The sequence below is a fragment of the Dermacentor albipictus genome, unplaced genomic scaffold, assembly GCF_038994185.2.
Source record: "Dermacentor albipictus isolate Rhodes 1998 colony unplaced genomic scaffold, USDA_Dalb.pri_finalv2 scaffold_17, whole genome shotgun sequence".
Lineage (NCBI taxonomy): Eukaryota > Metazoa > Arthropoda > Arachnida > Ixodida > Ixodidae > Dermacentor > Dermacentor albipictus.
The window spans coordinates 10,272,356-10,293,350 of record NW_027225571.1 but is presented as its reverse complement, the minus strand read 5'-3'; the positions used below and the strand labels follow the sequence as shown (position 1 = coordinate 10,293,350).

Genomic DNA, 20,995 nt, shown 5'->3' with positions numbered 1-20,995 from the left:
ATGTTCAGACGGTCTGCCAGTTCATCGATGCTTATCCTCCGTTCTTGTTTCAGCAGCTCATGAACCTTTGATATTGTGTGGGGGGTGATTGCACGATGGTTTTGGCCCAGTCTTGGAATGTCTTTGCAACTTCCTTTGAACCGTTTGCTCCAACGCTTCACAGTGGTCAATGAAATGCAGTGTTCAACGTACACGGCATTCATATGGTGATTAATTTCTGTTTTGGAAACACCTTCAGCTGTCAAAAACTTCGCGACACCGAGCTGTTCAACTTTTGAAGTGTCCATTATGTGACGCAACCATATTCAACCCAGTGTATGAGAGCATTAAAGAACATTTATCATCACACCTGCGTGTCACTTTTGTAAATGAGACATGCCGTTCTCCTACGCGCATGCCTCGTAGATAATGAACCGAACCATTATTGCGCGGTTAGGGTAGGCTCACTTTCATTTGACTCGCCCTCGTACATTAGAAAAGCAAAGATACAGTGGGATATGCAAATGCGAAAATACGGCTTGATAAAGGACAAAAAAAGTGTCACTGGAAGCAAAGTTCACTGCATGTATACACAAAACCTCGCAACAAGATTTTTAAGTATACGTATAAGTCTCCAATGAGTCTATGTATGTAAGAAGAAGTAACTGTATATAATGCGTCAAACAAGGCAAATAAACATGTTGCACAATCATAGATTCACAGAATCCTAGATTCCGCCCCCATTCCATCCACTCCCCCCGATGTATTGCGCGCGACGGAAGGCGGCGCGCTTGCTCCCCGCTTTTCTCCTTTGCGCACACAAGACTGAGCCACCATCGTCGGCTCACCCATTCCACCTCCTTTCCTACGCTTTCACTCGCACATACAGCATGCAGCGCGTGGTCACGATGTTATCACACTTGGACTTTATACGAAACATGAAGTCGATGGCAGGAATGCGCCTGGAGTGTCCATATAATTGCTTTCGCAACAATATAATAAACGTATCCGGCAGCTGAAGCGTCCCGTCGCCCATTACTTTCCGCAAAAGAAGTATCAAAATCGAACTTTCACCATGCGATAATTCGCTGCGCCGCAACAATGTATATTTTTTGTGTGAGGCGGAGGCACCGAAATGAAAAAAAAAAAACGCATAGGAAAGTATGTTGGCCAGAATCTAATGCCTACTTCGGGCACCTAATGGGGCTACGGAAGGAATACCGAAGAAAACATGAGACGCTTGGTCCACTGAGAACCATACGCATACTGCTCAGTATCCGACAGCGGCGAAACAAGACTTTCCGGAAAGATTCCGCTCAAGGAATCCGGTGCAATCCTTCGAGTCCCCACAGTGATGGCGGCGAGCAACCATTGTTTTTTTTTTCTCGTCTGCTAGCCAGAAAGCGTCCAAAACTCTGTCCGGTGAAAATCCACTCGGCCCGAGCAAACCGAACGCGCACCGAAGTGCACCGCATGGTGGTCGGGGCCATACGAGAAAAACGTATGCGCTCTGGTTGGCTCTGGCAGCCCGCGGTTAGGTTAGCGAGAACAAAAAAAAATTGAAGAGGCTCAATGTGTCCTCGCGAATAAAAGTCAAAGTAGAAAAAATAAATAAGAACGTAGTTACTTTGGGTGGCTTTAGTGTCTTGACATGGATGTTCTGGCGTAGCTTAAAAAAAATGTTGATATTTTTTTATGTGACATGACGGCACAAATGAACCACCCCAACGCTTCGTTCATTGGACCTCGCTGCCTGCTTTGTCAACTCATCTGCTAGTGTGCTGATTTGGCTTGTCTCGTTGTATGTTCCGATGTAAGACTTTAGAAAAGTCAATAGACCTTTGGCGTCAAATGTTTATAACAACATGAAACCCACAATGTTCCGCGATTGAAAACCTAAAGCACAACTTTGGAAATGTCAGTGCACCTTTCACATCAAGAGCTTATGAGATTTATACCCATAAAGTTTCGCAATTGATATCCATGCGCTCCATAGATTCCGTGGCCTCAGTGAGATGCCGCGGTGAGCCCGCTCACCATCAAAGCGCCCTTGAAACTTTGTGCTCGGATGGGACTGCTTGGCGTTATGTGACTCCCGGTGTATGGGCGTTGCCACGAAATCCAGCCTGAGTTCGCAATCTTCGCGGTTAAATGTCTTTTCGAGCGTCAAAAAGACATTCTAGACAAAATCCAGAGTGATTTTGTCTAGCGACCCCTGCGACCAAAGCGACCCCCGGCGCCGGGGGTCGCTTTGGTCGGCGGTGCATGGACAGCACGAAAAAATTTCGGGGGGGGCTGAAGCCCCATAAGCCCCCCCCCTGGCTACGCCCCTGCTGGTAACACACAGCTGTTATACACTTTCCTTTTGCGGGATAGTGGCAACCTGCTCTTCATGATTTGAGAATGCCTGCCGAGCGCCCCATAGCCCATTCTTATTTTTCTGGTTATTTCAGTCTCATGATCCGGATCCGTGGTCACTATCTGCCCTAAGTAGATGTATTCCCTTACCACTTCCAGTGCCTCGCTACCTATCGTAAACCGCTGTTCTCTTCCGAGACTGTTAAACATTACTTTAGTTTTCTGCAGATTAATTTTCAGACCCACCCTTCTGCTTTGCCTCTCCAGGTCAGTGAGCATGCATTGCAATTGGTCTCCTGAGTTACTAAACAAGGCAATATCATCAGCGAATCGCAAGTTGCTAAGGTATTCTCCAGCAACTTTTATCCCCAATTCTTCCCACTCCAGGTCTCTGAATACCTCCTGTAAACATGCTGTGAACAGCATTGGAGAGATCGTATCTCCCTGTCTGACGCCTTTATTTATTGGGATTTTGTCTCACTGATTTAGTCCTGTTCTAATCTATTGTTTTTTTTGTTTGGATGCGGTCGGCGCATGCATTCTTTAGATGTATGTACACGGTCGTCCACTTCCAATTTGAACACGGCTCCGGGCGGCCGGCGAGGCCGGCGCTCCGCGGAGCGCCGCTCGTGGGCGCCGGGGTAACTAACGCGCCGGCGCACTGGCAGCCACACGCCTGGCCTCAGCCGCCAGCACACACTAGTGCAGACGCGCTGTAGCAGACGACGCGGCTCCGGCCACACTTGGGGCGGCCAGTGCGCCGGTGCGTTAGTTACCCCGGCGCCCACGAGCGGCGCTCCGCGGAGCGCCGGCCTCGCCGGCAGCCCGGAGCCGTGTTCAAATTGGAAGTGGACGACCGTGTACATGCCTAACAACGACACACTCACCGGCCCCTTCGCCCCCCTCTCACACACGCACGAATAAACGCTCACACACAAACAGCAAACAGAAACATTCTCAAATGAAAAACGCACAAACGTTTTCCTTTTTTAGCGCTTCTAATCGCACGAACAGCGTTGCCATAGAGATTTATCGATACATGCATGCGCGCCCTTCCATTAGGATCACAGGAATCGGCCCGGCAACTGCACCGCGCGCTATCGGGAAAACAGGGACGCCTGAAGTATGCGCAACATTGCTACACATAAAGCCACCGCTAGTTTATTGATATGCTTCATTTTTTATTGTTTTCTATATATAATGGCCGCTATGCGTTGCTCGATGTGCGTTCGTAAACAAAACGCACTCGATCATCCCATGATCGCTTGTATAAAGAACAGTGACGCCACTGTGCGGATCAGTCGAAACATTCCTGCCGCTTGACTACGACTACAAGATCATGGTAGGGCCCTGTGTGTGTTTATCGAATAGCCGTGTTCATGGTGAACGTTAAACAACGCAAAAGGACGAATTGGCAAGACGAGATGGCAACATATACAGGCCCGTGCTTGTTGCCTTCTCTGCTTGTCCTTCTTTCGTCTCTTCGAGCTGTTAACGTTCACCGTGATCCAGAACCGACTAGCTCGCCAAGAAGCCATCACGAAGTACTAGACAACTGCCTTATTCAACTTTCTCGCTGCTTGCCTTGTCTTTTTTTTTTTTTTTTCTGGTGTGATAAGCAGCCGGCAGAACTGAAAATTGCGCGCTAGGTATTATTTGCTCTCGGAGCTGGGAGATGGCGCTAAAGTACAAACGCGCCTCTCTCTCATTTGTTCCTCGCTTCAGCTCTTCCCATCTCTCCCTCGCGAAAAATGTGGTCGTGTGCACACCACACCGTTGTCGTGTGGTCTGACAGGCTAGGTGCGCGCACAATGGGTGCATTTGTTGGATGCTGATCTTCGACGAGCCGCACGGTATCAACGGCCGGAAAGGTGACGTACTGCTACTTTAACTGTTCGCCAATTGGCAGGACCGGATGTACGAAAAAGCGCGGAGGCGCCTGCGCGAGTAGAGACACAAATGCCGCGCCGTTTTTGTGTCGTGTTTGCTGCTGCTGCTGCGCTGCTTGCTATCAAACTTTTGACGGCTCTAAGACAAACCAGAAGCAGAGCGCTCGCTTTCTTTCACTGGTTTGCGCAGTCAAAGCTCGCGTTAGACGAGCGTTTGACAACCAAGGTCTCAAGAGCGTGCGAGCGTTCGTGTGAACAAACGCGTCCGCTTGCGTGGAAGCGAAAGCGGCGTGTTCGTTCCGATGCATGCGTGTCCTAGGTGTTGGGTAGGCTTCGCTGCAGTGCTTTGGCGGACGCCTCGCCCCTCTCGCGCCTGGTCAGAGAGGAAATCTCCTCCGCATCCTTTTTCGCAGCTATTTCCAAACAAGGCTATGTCGCTGAGAATGCAGCATCTGGAAGTGCGGTGCCGCTTAGTCCTCTCTCTGTGAAGAAAAAAATCTCAAGGCAAGACGCGCGACCGCAGCTGTTTCGTCGGGTTTGTTGTGTCGTACCGTCGGTGCGCGCGTTCCGCTGTTTTAAAACGCTCTGCGAAAAGTCGCGACACAAACCTCTTTGCCTATTTTTTAGGCAGTAAAAGAAGAAAAGAATGGCCGCTGTTGAGCCGCACGGCTGGCCATATAATGCTCGTGGCATTGTATATTTTCGGTGAAATAAGAGGAATGTGAGTTGAATGTAATATCGCTTTCGGTTCCGTTGCTATCGTGCGCTGATAAAACTATTTAATAGACTTTACGTGACAAACTGCTTGTACTGTCTCCGCGAGCTTGCAGCCTCGAACGACTTCAAGGTTACAGTATGTGCTAGCTGTCGGATTTCCGTTGATATTCGTTGCTTAAAATAAAATAGGAATGACCATGCTTGTTTATAATCTGTTTCTATAGCTGTTTTAGTCACTGTAGATATATTGGTATTGCTGTCAAATTCCAAAAGGCGTCATCAATTGGTTTCTTCAATTCACTTTTCAGCAGCAAGATATATATATATATTGGTCAACTGGCTACGTGTTGCGTGCAATGTAACATTGATTTACTGACGACAAGGTACGGACACTCCTAATTTTGCTTTTATAAGGCGCTGGCAGGTTTGGATTGTATAACCCGTTCGTCGGAAAGTTTCTACGTCCTGGCCCTAAGTTGGGGTTGCGTTATCAGCTTCTTCTCCAGCTGTGACTGTGTGTTTTGTGACCTCACTTATTAAGCTATAGTACTGATCGAACCGATTAAAAGCTGAATCTGTAACATATTTTTTATGTTTTGCATTATGATGTGAAGTATTGTGGGCCAAGTTACAGGAGTCTCGTCATATATTTTTGATGCATATTCAATATGACATTGTCTGTATATGAGATGTGAAGCTTAACAATTGTGTGTGTGTGTTTTCGATGAAGTAACGTCAGCGTTTTAACACTGTTAGGTGTGCTGGAATATAAAACACAAGTGGTGTTTTAGACCTGACCGTGCAAACATCTAAAGCAAATGGTCATACTTGTGCAAGTGTATATGTTTACAGAAAAAGTCAAGGTAATAAAGAGGAAAGGAACATTATATATGCTAGGAAGCAAATGAACATAATGTACACCCTTGCAATTTTTTTTAACCATAGCACGCGAGCGTCGACGGTAAGGCGTGTCCGCGGCCTCGTAGTGGCCAGGGACGGCGGGTGGTCGTGCAAGGTGAACTCTAGTTCGAATGTGTACTGCTGCACTGTTCGCTTCAGGAGCGCCCCTCACCGCTGCAAGGCCACTGACATGTCGTGTGGTCGGCGCTCGCGCGTTATTTAAAAAAAAATTGCAAGTGTGTACACGAATGAAGAACTGTTTGTTCATGATCAACTCGATGTTTATTACTCATCATCATCAGCCTGGTGAATATTAAAGCATTTGACTGGCTTGCTTTTTCTCCAACTATTTCACCATCTCACTTCTCTACTTGCAAGGCAGCATGTATGTGCTAGTGCCTGTAAACCTTGTCATGATTATAGATTGTCCCTTTTGCTTCAGAAATGTTTTCTTTACACTAAATAAGAGCAGTTTAGAATTTAGTGTGAGCCATGCAAGTGGCTAGAATGGGGCTAAATAAAAAGCATGCTCTCTGTGGACGATGTGGCATCAAACAGGCTGACATCGTAGTTCATGTCACTGAAGGAATATTTTTTCCAGGATGGATAATGTGCAAAAATCACACCACAGTGGCTACCACCACACCTTCAGCAAATTATGTAATCCTCCTTGTAATGCAAAAGCACCCGTGTACCATGCATTGGGTGCATGTTAAAGAACTTCAGGTGGCCAAATTTAATCCGGAGCCCGCCGTTATGGCGTGCCTCATAATCATATGGTGGTTTTGCCCCTTAAAACCCAGGAATTTAATCCTCCTTGTATTTTTTATGATAAACATGACAAGATCTCTGATGGCATCCTGGTGTTAGTTTACTAATGCATGTGAAATGCACTTGCCCAAGCACAAAACTAGCTTCTTCTTCTTTTCTTTTTTTGTGTCTCTGCAAGGTTTCTGAACAAGATGCTTGAAGCAAATAGTGTGCATGTGACAGAGTGGTACCTAGGAATGTACACATCTCAAGCTACACCAGCGCTGATCACAAGATAGAAATATTAAAGCGCAATTTTCAGCCGGTAGCCAACATATTGTGAAGCAGCTAGTCTGATGCCTGTGGTCCATTTAAGCAACCTTTTTTTTATTTTTCAGGGAAAAGTACATTGTCATTTTCATTTCATCACTTCATAACTGTGAAGGTTGTGGAGCCTTTACACCTTAAGCTGGGGGCGTATTCTGTAAGTGTTCACCTAGTGGACATGTCCATTTCGTCTGCTGCTAAAGTTCTGATTGGCTGGGCTGGGGTAAGTGTGAGGAGACAAGTGCCCTCAGCCAATTAGCACTTCAGCAGCAGAATAGGAAATGGACATGTCCACTTGGTGGACACTTACAGCATATCCCCCCCTAGTTAGTTGCATGACCTAATATTAATTTTACATCTGCAGTTAAGGCAAAACCTGTCAGCGCTTCTGTAAATTCATTACAATTCTGTTCTCCAAAGAAGGTTTGAGGACACTGTCAGGGCCAGATTAGGAAAAATGGGGGCCCTAGGCCAATGCGCATGCAGGGCTAGGGCCCTTCTCTATACTGACCCCCCCCCCCCCCCCCTGTCACCTGCTACACTACTGGAAATATGCCACGTTTCATTTTAATTCCGCCAAATTAAAAAAAAAACAAAGTGCGATCAATGGGATTATTATTATTGTTATTATTATACGGAAAACAACAAAACTTGCTTGAAACGCATTCTGTTGTAAACAACAACACATATATTCACTTTGTGATTAATCTGCATTCTGTTTTCAGCAAAAGCTATGCTTTAAGGAAAAATTTAGTGCACTTAAGACGAACAAGAACATAGAAAAGACAACACAGCTCAGATGTCGATCCTTCTGAAGCTAGGCTTTGTTTGCATCGCTAAGTTTAATCCCGTGAGGAGACACATAGTTGTATCCACAACATTCTTTATTAAAATTCAAGCATCTGACTGCACTAATCATTATACACGTTACTCTATAAATATCCAATAGATATATGCAATACAAACACAATAAAAATGCACTAGAACACAAATGAAAATTACAAACTGTAATTACAAAACATTATTTGAAAATATTTTCATGAAAGGTAAGACAAGCAAGGACGACACCAATTAAACATGCCACTATCAAAAACAACAAAAATACAGTTCTTTATGAGCACGCTAAATATCACAAGAAGAACAAACAAGAGACGAACAACGAAGATTTGCATATCTTGAATTACACTGCACAGCGTTTCGTTGGCAACGTGGAGGCTGGGAAGCGACACAACGAACTTCTTGGAACTATTCATGTATAGCGCAAACAGTCCTCTTTTAAAATGGCATCTTTCGCGCCTCCGCTTTGGCGAAATCAGATATAGTCTGTTCGAAGGATAGATCTCGGAGGAGGTCGCTTTCAATGGACATGATAGCAAGCGAGTTCACCTTGTCGTCAGGGAGGCACGAACGAAGGCGATTTCTTATCAGCAACAACTTGGAAACCGATTGTTCGATCTCACAGTTTGCCACGGATATGCCTAAGTACATTCGCAAAGCTTTAGAAAGGTTTGGAAACACCACAATAAGCTTTCTTTCATGCAGAAACTTCATTATTCCCAGGGGACTCGTGTCACACAGAGTTGTGCAGAAAGTTCGTAAACTGAACGATTTCAGCGGAAAATGCTGGCTCCAAATAATTTTCGTAGGTTTTCACCAACATCTCAGCCTGCTGTGCCAGAGAAGGTTCGCTCCCAACTTCTGTCAGCAATTTTAAGAATCCGACCCTTTCGCAGAGTTCAGTGTAGGCAGCCTTTTGCACTCGCAAAGCAGAGCCTAGACTGTCAAGTACAACATTGTAGGTCTCTACGATAAACTTTTTTCTACCTTGTAGCGCACTATCGCTTTTTCTGTCCGGGTGCTTACTCAAAACGATGCGCTTGCCCTCATCCTGATAACATTGATTGGTACTTAGCGTGTGTGCTCTCTCTTCGAAGGTATCAAAGAGAGGTCGCAAAGAATTAAGAAAGCCTTCTAGAGAGCTCAGCAGGTCTACAGCAGTTGAAATATCTAGGCCTGTTTTCTGAAGTAGTACGCTCGTTTTGTCAAAGCACTCCAAGATTTCACTCCAGAAAGTCGCCATGAATGCAGTCTCTAGTTTTGTCATTTTCTTGAAGAGAGAGTGTGCTTCGTTCCTAGTGTCACTGTTTTCTTCCTCGTTCTTTGATATAGCTTCAAGGCAACACAAGACTGCATTGAAATTTTTTGGAATGGCCTTGCATGATTCAGCGTGTCTTGACCACCTGGTCTCGGAGAAACTTTTCAAAACAAGCCCCTTTTGAGCGAGCCAAGCAAACTTCATTAGCAGTGCTCTGTCCTCTCAACACTGTTGTTCAGCTTTGCTCTGTACTGGCACTGGCTAAATGCAAAGCTTCCAGACCTCTCAAGCAGATAGCTCATTGAAATCCCACCAACACATCCTATACATTACAGTTATGTGTACATGTCCATCTTGGATAAAGACTACCACACATAATCTGGTTTATGATGTCACCATACTGCGACATTCACCCATGATACACGACGAATTAATTGCGTATGGGTCAATACTATAATGTCTGCCTTGGGAAGCAAAGAAAAAGCTGTCTGTGCTCATTGCGATTGTTCAAGAGGTTGCTAGACCTTGAAGAAACTAGAAACTATTGTGTAAATATTTGTTACTTGAGGTCAAAGCATGGCTGGCACCCCTCCAACAGTGCCAAGCAGCATGTTCACATAATGCATTTCTCAACTTTTTTTCCTGCACTCCCATGAAGAATGGAAGCATTTCAATTTACCTGCCTTTCGTTTTAGTTATTTGTTCCATGAAACGCCAAACACCATGAGGCAAATTTGAGCTTTTAGCGAGCTGAAAGGGTCATTGGTCACCTCCTGTGCACATGTGTAGGTGCAGGATGACTTATTACTTTTTTTTTTTTCTGCACTTTGTGCAGGAGGGCCATGGTCAAACGTTGCAGTGGGTGAGGTGCCCGCTGCAATGTTCGCATGGCGGGGGGAATCCCAGCCTGGAGTCCCTTGCACCCGAGCCCGGGCTTCCTGCTTAAGTGCGGCAAGGAGCACGAGAAACTCAAGCTCCGCATCCGTTCGCAGCTGCAGAGCCACATGCTGAGGTAACTACCACCATTCTCTTGAACCAAAGAGAGTGCAGAGTAATGAGGTACAGGGTGAGTGGCCGGGAAAGAGTGGCAAACATGCTGTCTCCTTACAATCCTTTCTGCTTCGTTGTGCAGATCACGGCTCTTTACACGTGGCTGCCTCCCGGTGGGACAACTGTCTTCACAACTACGTCATTGCCCTTGTTCATGGCGCATCTTGTCAACGGCATCGTTTCGTATCGAAATGTAGCCCCGACTGCCTTTCTTGGGATTCATGAGAGGGCATCATCATCGAAGACAACGGCTCCTGCCACACACATAAAAGCCTGGAAATCATCGTATTCCTTCAGTGGCCAGGAAAGAGTGGCAAACACGCTGTCTCCTTACAATATTTTCTTCTTCGTTGTGCAGATCACGGCTCTTTACACATGGCTGCTTCCCGGTGGGACAACTGTCTTCACAACTACGTCATTGCCCTTGTTCATGGTGCATCTTGTCAACGGCAGCGTTTCGTATCGAAATGTAGCCCTGACTGCCTTCCTTGGGATTCACGAGAGGGCATCATCATCGATGACAACGGCTCTTGCCACACATATAAAATCCTGGAAATCATCGTATTCCTTCAATGGCCAGGAAAGAGTGGCAAACACGCTGTCTCCTTACAATATTTTCTTCTTCGTTGTGCAGATCACGGCTCTTTACACATGGCTGCCTCCCGGTGAGACAACTGTCTTCACAACTACGTCATTGCCCTTGTTCATGGTGCATCTCGTCAAAGACAGCCTTTTGTATCGAAATGTAGCCCCGACTGCCTTCCTTGGGATTCACGAGAGGGCATCATCATCGATGACAACGGCTCTTGCCACACATATAAAATCCTGGAAATCATCGTGTTCCTTCAGTGGCCAGGGAAGAGCGGCAAACATGCTGTCGCCTTACAATCCTTTCTGCTTCGTTGTGCAGGTTAGTAGATACCCGCCTTCGCACGCTAGACGTTCTAGCAATCGTTCTTTGCGGCTCTTCCCCGGCCCACTTCTTTTGTTTGACATTGCCAATGAATGTGTATGTGTATGCTAAGAATCACTAGCTCCGGACAGGTCGCCATGGGAATATGAACCTGGCAACGTTTAATACTAGAACGTTATCTAGTGAGGCGAGTCTAGCAGTGCTATTGGAGGAATTAGAGGGCAGTAAATGGGATGTAATAGGGCTCCGTGAGGTGTGCAGTACAAAAGAAGCATATACAGTGCTAAAAAGCGGGCACGTCCTGTGCTACCGGGGCTTAGCGGAGAGAAGAGAACTAGGAGTCGGATTCCTGATTAATAAGAATATAGCTGGTAACATACAGGAATTCTATAGCATTAGCAAGAGGGTGGCAGGTCTTGTTGTGAAACTTAATAAGAGGTACAAAATGAAGATTGTACAGGTCTACGCCCCTACATCCAGTCATTATGACCAGGAAGTGGAAAGCTTCTATGAAGACGTGGAATCGGCGATGGGTAGAGTGAAAACTAAATACACCATACTAATGGGCGACTTTAATGCCAAGGTAGGCAAGAAGCAGGCTGGAGACAAGGCAGTTGGGGAATATGGCATAGGCACTAGGAATAGCAGGGGAGAGTTATTAGTAGAGTTTGCGGAACACAATAATATGAGGATAATGAATACCTTCTTCCGCAAGCGGGATAGCCGAAAGTGGACGTGGAGGAGCCCGAACGGCGAGACTAGAAATGAAATAGACTTCATACTCTGCGCTAACTCTGGCATCATACAAGATGTGGACGTGCTCGGCCAGGTGCGCTGCAGTGACCACAGGATGGTAAGAACTTGAATTAGCCTAGACCTGAGGAGGGAACGGAAGAAACTGGTACATAAGAAGCCGATTAATGAGTTAGCGGTAAGAGGGAAAATAGAGGAATTCCAGATCAAGCTACAGAACAGGCATTCTGCTTTAACTCAGGAAGAGGACCTTAGTGTTGAAGCAATGAACGACAATCTTGTGGGCATAATTAAATAGTGTGCAATGGAAGTCGGTGGTAACTCCGCTAGGCAGGATACCAGCAAACTATCTCAGGAGACGAAAGATCTGATCAAGAAACGCCAATGTATGAAAGCATCTAACCCTACAGCTAGAATAGAACTAGCAGAACTTTGGAAGTTAATCAACAAGCGTAAGACAGCTGACATAAGGAAGTATAATATGGATAGAATTGAACATGCTCTCAGGAACAGAGGAAGCCTAAAAACAGTGAAGAAGAAACTAGGAATTGGCAAGAATCAGATGTACGCGTTAAGAGACAAAGCCGGCAATATCATTACTAATATCGATGAGATAGTTCAAGTGGCTGAGGAGTTCTATAGAGATTTATACAGTACCAGTGGCACCCATGACGATAATGGAAGAGAAAATAGTCTAGACGATGAATTCGAAATCCCAAAGGTAACGCCAGAAGAAGTAAAGAAAGCCTTGGGAGATATGCAAAGGGGGAAGGCAGCTGGGGAGGATCAGGTAACAGCAGATTTGTTGAAGGATGGTGGACAGATTGTTCTAGAGAAACTGGCCACCCTGTATACGCAATGCCTCATGACCTCGAGCGTACCGGAATCTTGGAAGAACGCTAACATAATCCTAATCCATAAGAAAGGGGACGCCAAAGACTTGAAAAATTATAGACCGATCAGCTTACTGTCCGTTGCTTACAAACTATTTACTAAGGTAATCGCAAATAGAATCAGGAGCACCTTAGACTTCTGTCAAGCAAAGGACCAGGCAGGATTCCGTAAAGGGTACTCAAAAATAGATCATATTCACACTATCAATCAGGTGATAGAGAAATGTGTGGAATATAACCAACCCTTATATATAGCTTTCATTGATTACTAGAAAGCGTTTGATTCTGTCAAAACCTCAGCAGTCATGGAGGCATTACAGAATCAGGGTGTAGACGAGCCGTATGTAAAAATACTGAAAGATATCTATAGCGGCTCCACAGCCACCGTTGTCCTCCATAAAGCAAGCAACAAAATCCCAATAAAGAAAGGCGTCAGGCAGGGAGATACGATATCTGCAATGCTATTCACAGCGTGTTTACAGGAGGTATTCAGAGACATGGATTGGGAAGAATTGGGGATAAAAGTTAATGGAGAATACCTTAGTAACTTGCGATTCGCTGATGATATTGGCTTGCTTAGTAACTCAGGGGACCAATTGCAATGCATGCTCACCGACCTGGAGAGGCAAAGCAGAAGAGTGGGTCTAAAAATTAATCTGCAGAAAACTAAAGTAATGCTTAACAGTCTCGGAAGAGAACAGCAATTTACAATAGGCAGCGAGGCACTGGAAGTGGTAAGGGAATACATCTACTTAGGGCAGGTAGTGACGGCGGATCTGGATCGTGAGACTGAAATAATCAGAAGAATAAGAATGGGCTGGGGTGCATTTGGCAGGCATTCTCAGATCATGAACAGCAGGTTGCCATTATCCCTCAAGAGAAAAGTATATAATAGCTGTGTCTTACCAGTACTCACCTACGGGGCAGAAACCTGGAGGCTTACGAAAAGGGTTCTACTCAAATTGAGGACGACGCAACGAGCTAGGGAAAGAAGAATGATAGATGTAACGTTAAGGGATAAGAAAAGAGCAGATTGGGTCAGGGAACAAATGCGAGTTAATGACATCTTAGTTGAAATCAAGAAAAAGAAATGGGCATGGGCCGGACATGTAATGAGGAGGGAAGATAACCGATGGTCATTAAGGGTTACGGACTGGATCCCAAGGGAAAGGAAGCGTAGCAGGGGGCGGCAGAAAGTTAGGTGGGCGGATGAGATTAAGAAGGTTGCAGGCACGGCATGGCCACAATTAGTACATGACCGGGGTTGTTGGAGAAGTATGGGAGGGGCCTTTTCCGTGCAGTGGGCGTAACCAGGCTGATGATGATGATGATTATGATGTGTATGTGTATTCAAGTTACTTCTTCTGTCTGGCGATGTAGAGTTGAACCCTGGTCCTAAGGATGGCCAGAATAATGGCGTCCTCGCCGCAGTTACTGTTCTGTCAAATAAGTCAAATGCTCGTCATGCTGAGCTGATTGATATGCTTACACTTGAAAAATAACCAAGAGCAACTTGAGAAAAAGGTATCCAACTTGGCTACCCGTCAGGCTGCTATTGAGTCCCTTGTTGAGTCTTTTGACTCATTCCAAATTGTGAATCTGCCGGGCATTGTCAATGAAGCCGTCAATGACCACACTGCTGCTTTGACTTCACGTTTGTATGAGCTCGAGGACAGATCGTGTCGGGACAACCTTATTTTCTATGGCCTTGCAGGCAACCCATCTGAAACATGGACGCAATCTGAACATCATTTATGCGATGTCCTTTCTAGAACTTTAAATCTTAGTTTCTCTGACGATGCTATCTCACGTGCTCACAGATTAGGCCAATGCTACGCCAAACGACAGCAACCGATCATTCGCTTCGTAATATCTTATCTCAACGCTCCAAATTCCGTGACTCGAGCATCTCCGTTGGTGAAGATTTTTGCGTGGCTATGCGTCATTCGCGTAAAAAGCTAGTTGAATTATGAAAGGCTAGCGGCCAACAATTCATGCTTTGTTTCAATAAACTGTATATTAACAAGAAGTGCTATGTATACTGTCATGTTGCCCGCCAAGTACGTGAAATGAATCCTTCCGACAGGAGTGGCAACAGTAGTAACATATCCAGTGCCACTTCAAGCAATTCCCATACACCACAGTTGTAGCCACCCTATGGTACTACAGAAAGATTAGTTTCCGTCCTGTATTCCAACATACGCAATGTATGCAATAAACGTGATCAGCTGTCCACAGTTGACACATGTGAAGCTGATGTGGTGCTGACTGAAACATGGCTTTCGAGTAAAATTACTTATCTCAAAATATTGGTATGTCAAAATAGTTGCAAATTCTTTCGATATGATTGTGACACGGGCACTGGTGGTGGTGTATTGATAGCTGTCCATGACGGGATTATCTGCAGCAACATAGTGCTTTCATAACCTCTTGAATTCGTACGCATGCATTTACGTGCCGAGCACAGGGACTTCATTTTTTGTGCGTGTTACCGCTCACCTACTTCATGTAACACGTTTTGTTCAGACTTTCATGATGCACTCAGCAGTATAACCATAACATTTCCCTCATATCCTTTATTGATCCTGGGCGACTTGAACTAACGTACTATTAATTGGTGTACTGATTTTCCCTCAGTAGTTAATTGTTCATCTGAGTGCTCATCTTTCATCACTGTTTGTTTGGAATTTAACTTAATGCAGCTCACTCTTAAACCAACTCAGTGCAGAACACATTCTGCTAATATCTTGGATTTAATCCTCGCTACAGCACTCGACCTTGTTTCCACTATAACTTACCTGCCAGGTTTAAGTGATCATTGTATAATGCATCTTGACTTACGCGCTTCTGTTCCTTCTAATAAATCGTCCAAACAAATTCGCTATAATAAAAATGCTGACTTTGATTCTATTAACCAGGCATTATAATTGTTTATCACTGACTATTTTCCTAACTTCCACTCAAGAACCATTGAAGAAAATTGGTGCCTATTTAAGCAGGAAATACTTTTGCTTGTTCGTCGATTCATTCCAATTAGACGTATCACCTCTAACTCACAAGCACCATAGCTCAATGCATGTCTTAAATGTCTGCTAAATAAAAATAGACTTTTTTGGCACACCAAGACAGCCAATAATGCAGAGCGTTGGCACGCCTATGTCACTGCTGACTGCAAATACAAGCAAGCTGTCGCACTTTCTAAGAGCAAATTTTATCAAGTTACTCTGCCTTCAATTCTTCATGATAACCCGTGGAAATTTTGGAATATAGTCATTGACAAGAAGCCATCTTCGTTTGAACTGTGTGATGAAAATGGTGTTACTATAGCCCCAATGACTGCTGCGAAGCATTAAACAATGTATTTGTGTCATTCTTTTCTGCTAGATCATCCCATGCTTATTCTGACATCCTGTTTGCTAATTACATTCCTCTGAACCCCGTTTCTTTGCTAGTTGCTAGTTTGATTACAAAGCTAAAGATATCTTCGTGTGCAGGAATTGATCATATCAATTACAAGTTTCTTAAAAACGTGGCGACGTATTCTTCTTTAATACTCGGTCACTATAATTATCCACCTTGCCTAATGATTGGAACGGAGGGAAGATAGTTCCACTGCATAAATCAGGACCCATTAACTCTCCATTTAATTATAGGTCCATATCATTAACCAGCATACCCTGTAAGCTCATGGAACATGTCATTTACTCGCATCCTATTACTTTTTTGGAATCAAACTCGTTTTTTGCTAACTGTCAGCATGGTTTTAGGGAATTTTTTTCATGTGGCATTCAGCTCTTAGTTTTTACTAAGTTTATTTAGTACTGCAGAGAAAGGACTAGCAATTGATTGTACATTCGTGGATTTCGTGAAATCTTTCGACTCAGTGTCACAAATTGCTTTTCTTTAAGTTGAAAAAACTTAATATCGACACTAATATCTTGCACTGGGATTGAATGCTTCCTTTCTGACCGGCTTCCATTATGTATCTGCTAACGGACATGACTCTTCTATCACTTTTGTGCAGTCTGGTGTACCTCAGGGGTCTGTTTTGGGTCCACTACTCTTTCTAATTTTTAATGACTTCTCCAAGTTCATTACTGACTTTTAGAAAACTTTTCGCCGATGACTGCGTAGTTTACTGCGTCATCACTAACACCTCTAAACATGCTGCCCTGCAATCCAACCTTACTGTCATATTTTCTTGGTGCTCGGATTCTTTAATGACCCTTAATATTAATAAATGTAAAAGCATGCGTGTCTCAAGGACTTCCTCCTGCCCTGTTTCTCTCAACTATACCCTCAATAACGCACCATTAGCCTCTGTAGCATCTTACAAATATCTTCCTTACATATCACTAGTAATCTCTCGAACGTACATCTCCAATACATATTTATAACGCTAACTGCATGCTCGGTTTCATACGTCTCAATTTTTCCAGTGTGATTGTTCACGTTAAGTTACAACTTTATAAAACATTGGTGCCTCCTAAGCTCAATTATGCCTACTCCATTTGGGACCCTGGTCAAGCTAATCTAACAAATCTTCTTGAATAACTTCAGAAGAGGGCCGCCCATTTCATTTTATCAAATTATGCATGTCATGCAAGCATATCATCAATGAAACAGACCTCGCAGTACTTCGTAAGTTTATGTGCTTATGCCTCTTTCATAGGATTTACTACACTGATCCCTTTCTTAAAGATGAGTTGTTCCTTCACCCATCCTACATTTCACCTCACATCGATCACCAAATGAAGGTGGGGGTACCACCATGCAACTCCAAATCTCACTTCCAATCATTTATACCATGCACTGCCGACGAATGGAACCATCTTCCCACCTCCATCGCTGCCATCTCTGACATCACTAGCTTCAAGAAGATTGCCAATGACTACATATTTACTCACCACTCCTCTCTGTAATGCCCTTGGGCCTTGAGAGTATGTAAATAAATAAATAAATAAATAAATAAATAAATAAATAAATAAATAAATAAATAAATTTTTTTATTGAATTGAGACGAAAAATTTAGTTTTGGATTGAAGATCAAAAGAAAAAAGGACCACGGCACCAAGCGGAACCAAACCTGCGACCTTTGCACCCAGCATGCAATGCACTGTTTATCTGCCCATATACTGACGAGTATAAATGTACACAGGCATGCATAGTCTCTCGGAACATTTGCCCTTGCCTGCTTCTGACTGTGGTTGTGGGTGCAGAATGTATGCCTCCTGGAACACTGGTCTTAGTAGATTACTGACTGAAGTACCTTTTCATGCTACATCTGTACATTTATTAGCTAGTATTCCTGAGTGCGGCTTGTGAGCATGGCTTGTGTGTAAAGCACATAAACTGTAATCAGTCAATGACAGATGAAGAATGCATTAGCAGTGGCGTAGTAACAGGGGGGGCCGGGGGAGCCGTGGGCCCCGGGTGCCAGTTGGGGGGGGGTATTTCAGATATGTCTGAAGACCCCCTCTTTCCACCGGCTTGACTGGGCTAAATGGTAAAGAATGCTTCGGTAGCCAGCAGCCCGAGCTCTTGTACCCAATGTACCTGATGTGTAGTATCGCAGAATTGTCAGCTGCAGCTTTATCAACATCTTACGTAATAACTGGACAAATGTGCGGGCTAAAAAATTTAAAAGGGGTCGTTAAACTACTCGCCTTAGCGGAACGTTTCATGTGCAGTGTGCTCATGCGTAGCTATCTTAAGTCCGCGCTATCTTAAAATAGGATTAATTAAATAACTGTTAAATTGGGAAGTACAGAGGAAACCTTGCGATTCTTGAATTGAGGACCCGAAATTTTATTAACGGAACAAAAACTTCTTCTCTAAATGAAATCTTCTTGGGTGCTAGAGCCTGCAGTACCTTGGCACTGCGGGCGGCCCAGTACAGCAGTATACTGAAAGAAATATGAAATAGTGCACCAGTGACCTCGATCCCTCTATCCTATCCATTATGAGTGCAGGCCAACAGCAGCGAAAGCTTTTGCTGGCACGGGTGCGATGGCGGCATTCTCATTCTCTCTTTTTTCCTGGTGATGCCAGAAATCGTCTCAAAGCGTGCTCTATTCCGTTCAGAACCTTGTGACGGTACAGCAGCTCGGATAATCACGTTTGCCAGTAGCAGCAAATAAAGAAAGGCTTTATGGATCAGAATGAGGAGAACTCGTAATTGTCATAGCATTGGCGCCCGCGCAGCAAGGAAGCAGGTGGCGTTTTCTAATAGGGTGGGGAGGTCAGCATCACTGACGCGCTATTTAATTTTTTGTTTGGGTCCAGGGCAGCCCGCAACCAAAATACTGCACGCCGTAGTACCTACGATTTCTGTGAAGCTGTTGTTGGGCAACATATGACTGTCGAGCTTCAATTTTGCAAATGCAATATTGCATCTAAAATTGCTAATTAAAACTTTATTAAAATATTTGTCGTACTTTGCTTGTGACCCATATTTTCCATGATTCCGCATCTGTATTGGCCGCCAAACCTTACAGTCTGACAGCAGAATGTGCTTATCACAAGTTATTCTGCAGCACCCTGTGTTTTTTGGTGCAGAAAATAAAACAGCGTGTATACCTGCATTCGCAATCTCTGGGAATGAAAGCAAACGGGGTGGGGGGGGGGGGGGAATGTGCGGTATCCAAGGCAGCCGTGCTGGTGCTGAAACATCAATCTCTTCCCTTGTTCCCTGGAAATTTTTTATACCCTCGCCTTTCTGACTACAACCCGAGGAGGGGTGGGGGGGAGGGGTAACAGAAGAGCTATGGGCCCCGGGTGCCAGACGACCTAGCTACTCCACTGTGCATTTGGAGGAATAATGTGTGCACGTACAATGTGAAAGCCAATCAGCCTTAATGGTTCACCTTTTTTTTCATATGCTTCTAGTCCAAATTATGATGTTACGCCTTGGCAAGCTGTTGTGGCGGTGTGAATAACCTTCTCCCTATAGTGTGAGAGGGATTGTTCTGGAGTAGCAAAGTTATGTCCTTTTAGGAGGGCTTCTTAGTCTGCAGGGTAGCGTTAGCCCAGTGGCCATTAGCTTGACCAGGTTGATCAGCAGAGATGGCCCAGGTAAAGACAAGGCTATGCAGAACAAATGCAAGATGTTTATTTACATTGTTACTTAAAAAGCGGTCAGCATGAAAAAGCTGCTGAAGAGCGAAAGGCGAAGACTGCTCCACTGACTTTCATACCCTCCGAGGAACATTCTTGCCCAGGAGAAGGAAAGAATTGTCAAAGCTCAGTACTCTGTCATCATGTCTGGACTTGCAGGGGTATCATCATCATGCTGGCCCTTTCCTGTGTTGAACATCACTTGCTCACCCACACGCAGCACATGTCGGATAGAAAGGAAGAAGGTTTTGCGTTGTGTGCTAACACACGCACAGGTGCTTACATGTGCACACACGCTCATTTATGTTTGCTGCTGGAAACATGGGGCTTTCAGCATTTTGGAGCATCTGAAACGTCTTTGTTGTTTGAGCAATAGTTTGAAGCACTTGCATCATTTTTGGCTGCGTAACACAAAAGTTCGTTTCAGAGGCGGGCCCTAACAATCTCAGGCTGCAGAAGAATGAAATTGGTCTTTGGAAGAGCATGTTGATAACAGAGTGCTCCTTGCAGTTGGTGTTCTCTGATGTAAGGGACAATGTGTGAGGGGAGGGAGTGTGTGCACTTTGCAGGCTAGGTCACTTTGATGGTGCACTTTGCAGGCTAGGTCTAGAATCTCTCATAATGCATTTTCACATTCTTTCTATTGTTGAATGGGCATGTGCTTGTGCTGCGAGCTGTCATCTTTGTTTCCCCTCAATTGCTTATCGTGGATATTTGCATGCATAGTGCATGACTTTGCTCTTCCTAGAACAATGAAGTGCCTTCTTTTCATGCCTGTACAATCCACAAAAGATCTAGCTCTTGGAGCACGGAGTGACAGAAAGCAGATGCTGCACACTTATGTGGGAGCAACCTCCCTAGCATTCTTGTTCTGGCACTGACTGTAATGTACAGTTAAACCTTGATATATTGAACTTCTATATAACGAGCTTTGATAGAACAAAATCCTTGACGTAACAAAGTTTTGAAATTTTAATAACTTCATGTCTGCGGGACACCATGTATACTTAACCATATCATAGTAAAGTGTTTTCAAACGTGATTTCATTGTAATTACATTTTCTGTTCTTGTGAAGGACGACTGAGGCAATAAATGGGAACTACCACAGGGGCCAGTGGTCAAATGGTTGAATTAGGTACAGTTGTTTGCAAATGTGCATTTCAAATCGTATGCCGCACAGCAGAGAGCTGTCCCTGAAGCAGAGCAGTGCCTGCGGCAGCTATTCGTAGCCTCCGAAAGGCACCACCAGATCAG

General features: G+C 44.6%; 1 protein-coding gene across 4 annotated transcripts in view; it reads left to right on the top strand.

Moving 5' to 3' along the window:
• The first annotated feature begins 4,013 nt into the window (after nucleotides 1–4,013).
• The window catches only part of LOC139052001 (uncharacterized), a 241,859-nt gene continuing 224,877 nt past the window's right edge, over nucleotides 4,014–20,995 (top strand). For 2 of the 4 annotated variants that reach the window (XM_070529068.1, XM_070529069.1), the window contains exons 1-2: nucleotides 4,014–4,208; nucleotides 9,851–10,027. In XM_070529068.1, the coding sequence (XP_070385169.1) occupies nucleotides 9,903–10,027 (125 nt within the window). In that variant the 5' untranslated portion in view covers nucleotides 4,014–4,208; nucleotides 9,851–9,902. The remainder of the gene's footprint in view (nucleotides 4,209–9,850; nucleotides 10,028–20,995) is intronic. The other 2 variants (XM_070529070.1, XM_070529071.1) reach the window with 2 other exon arrangements.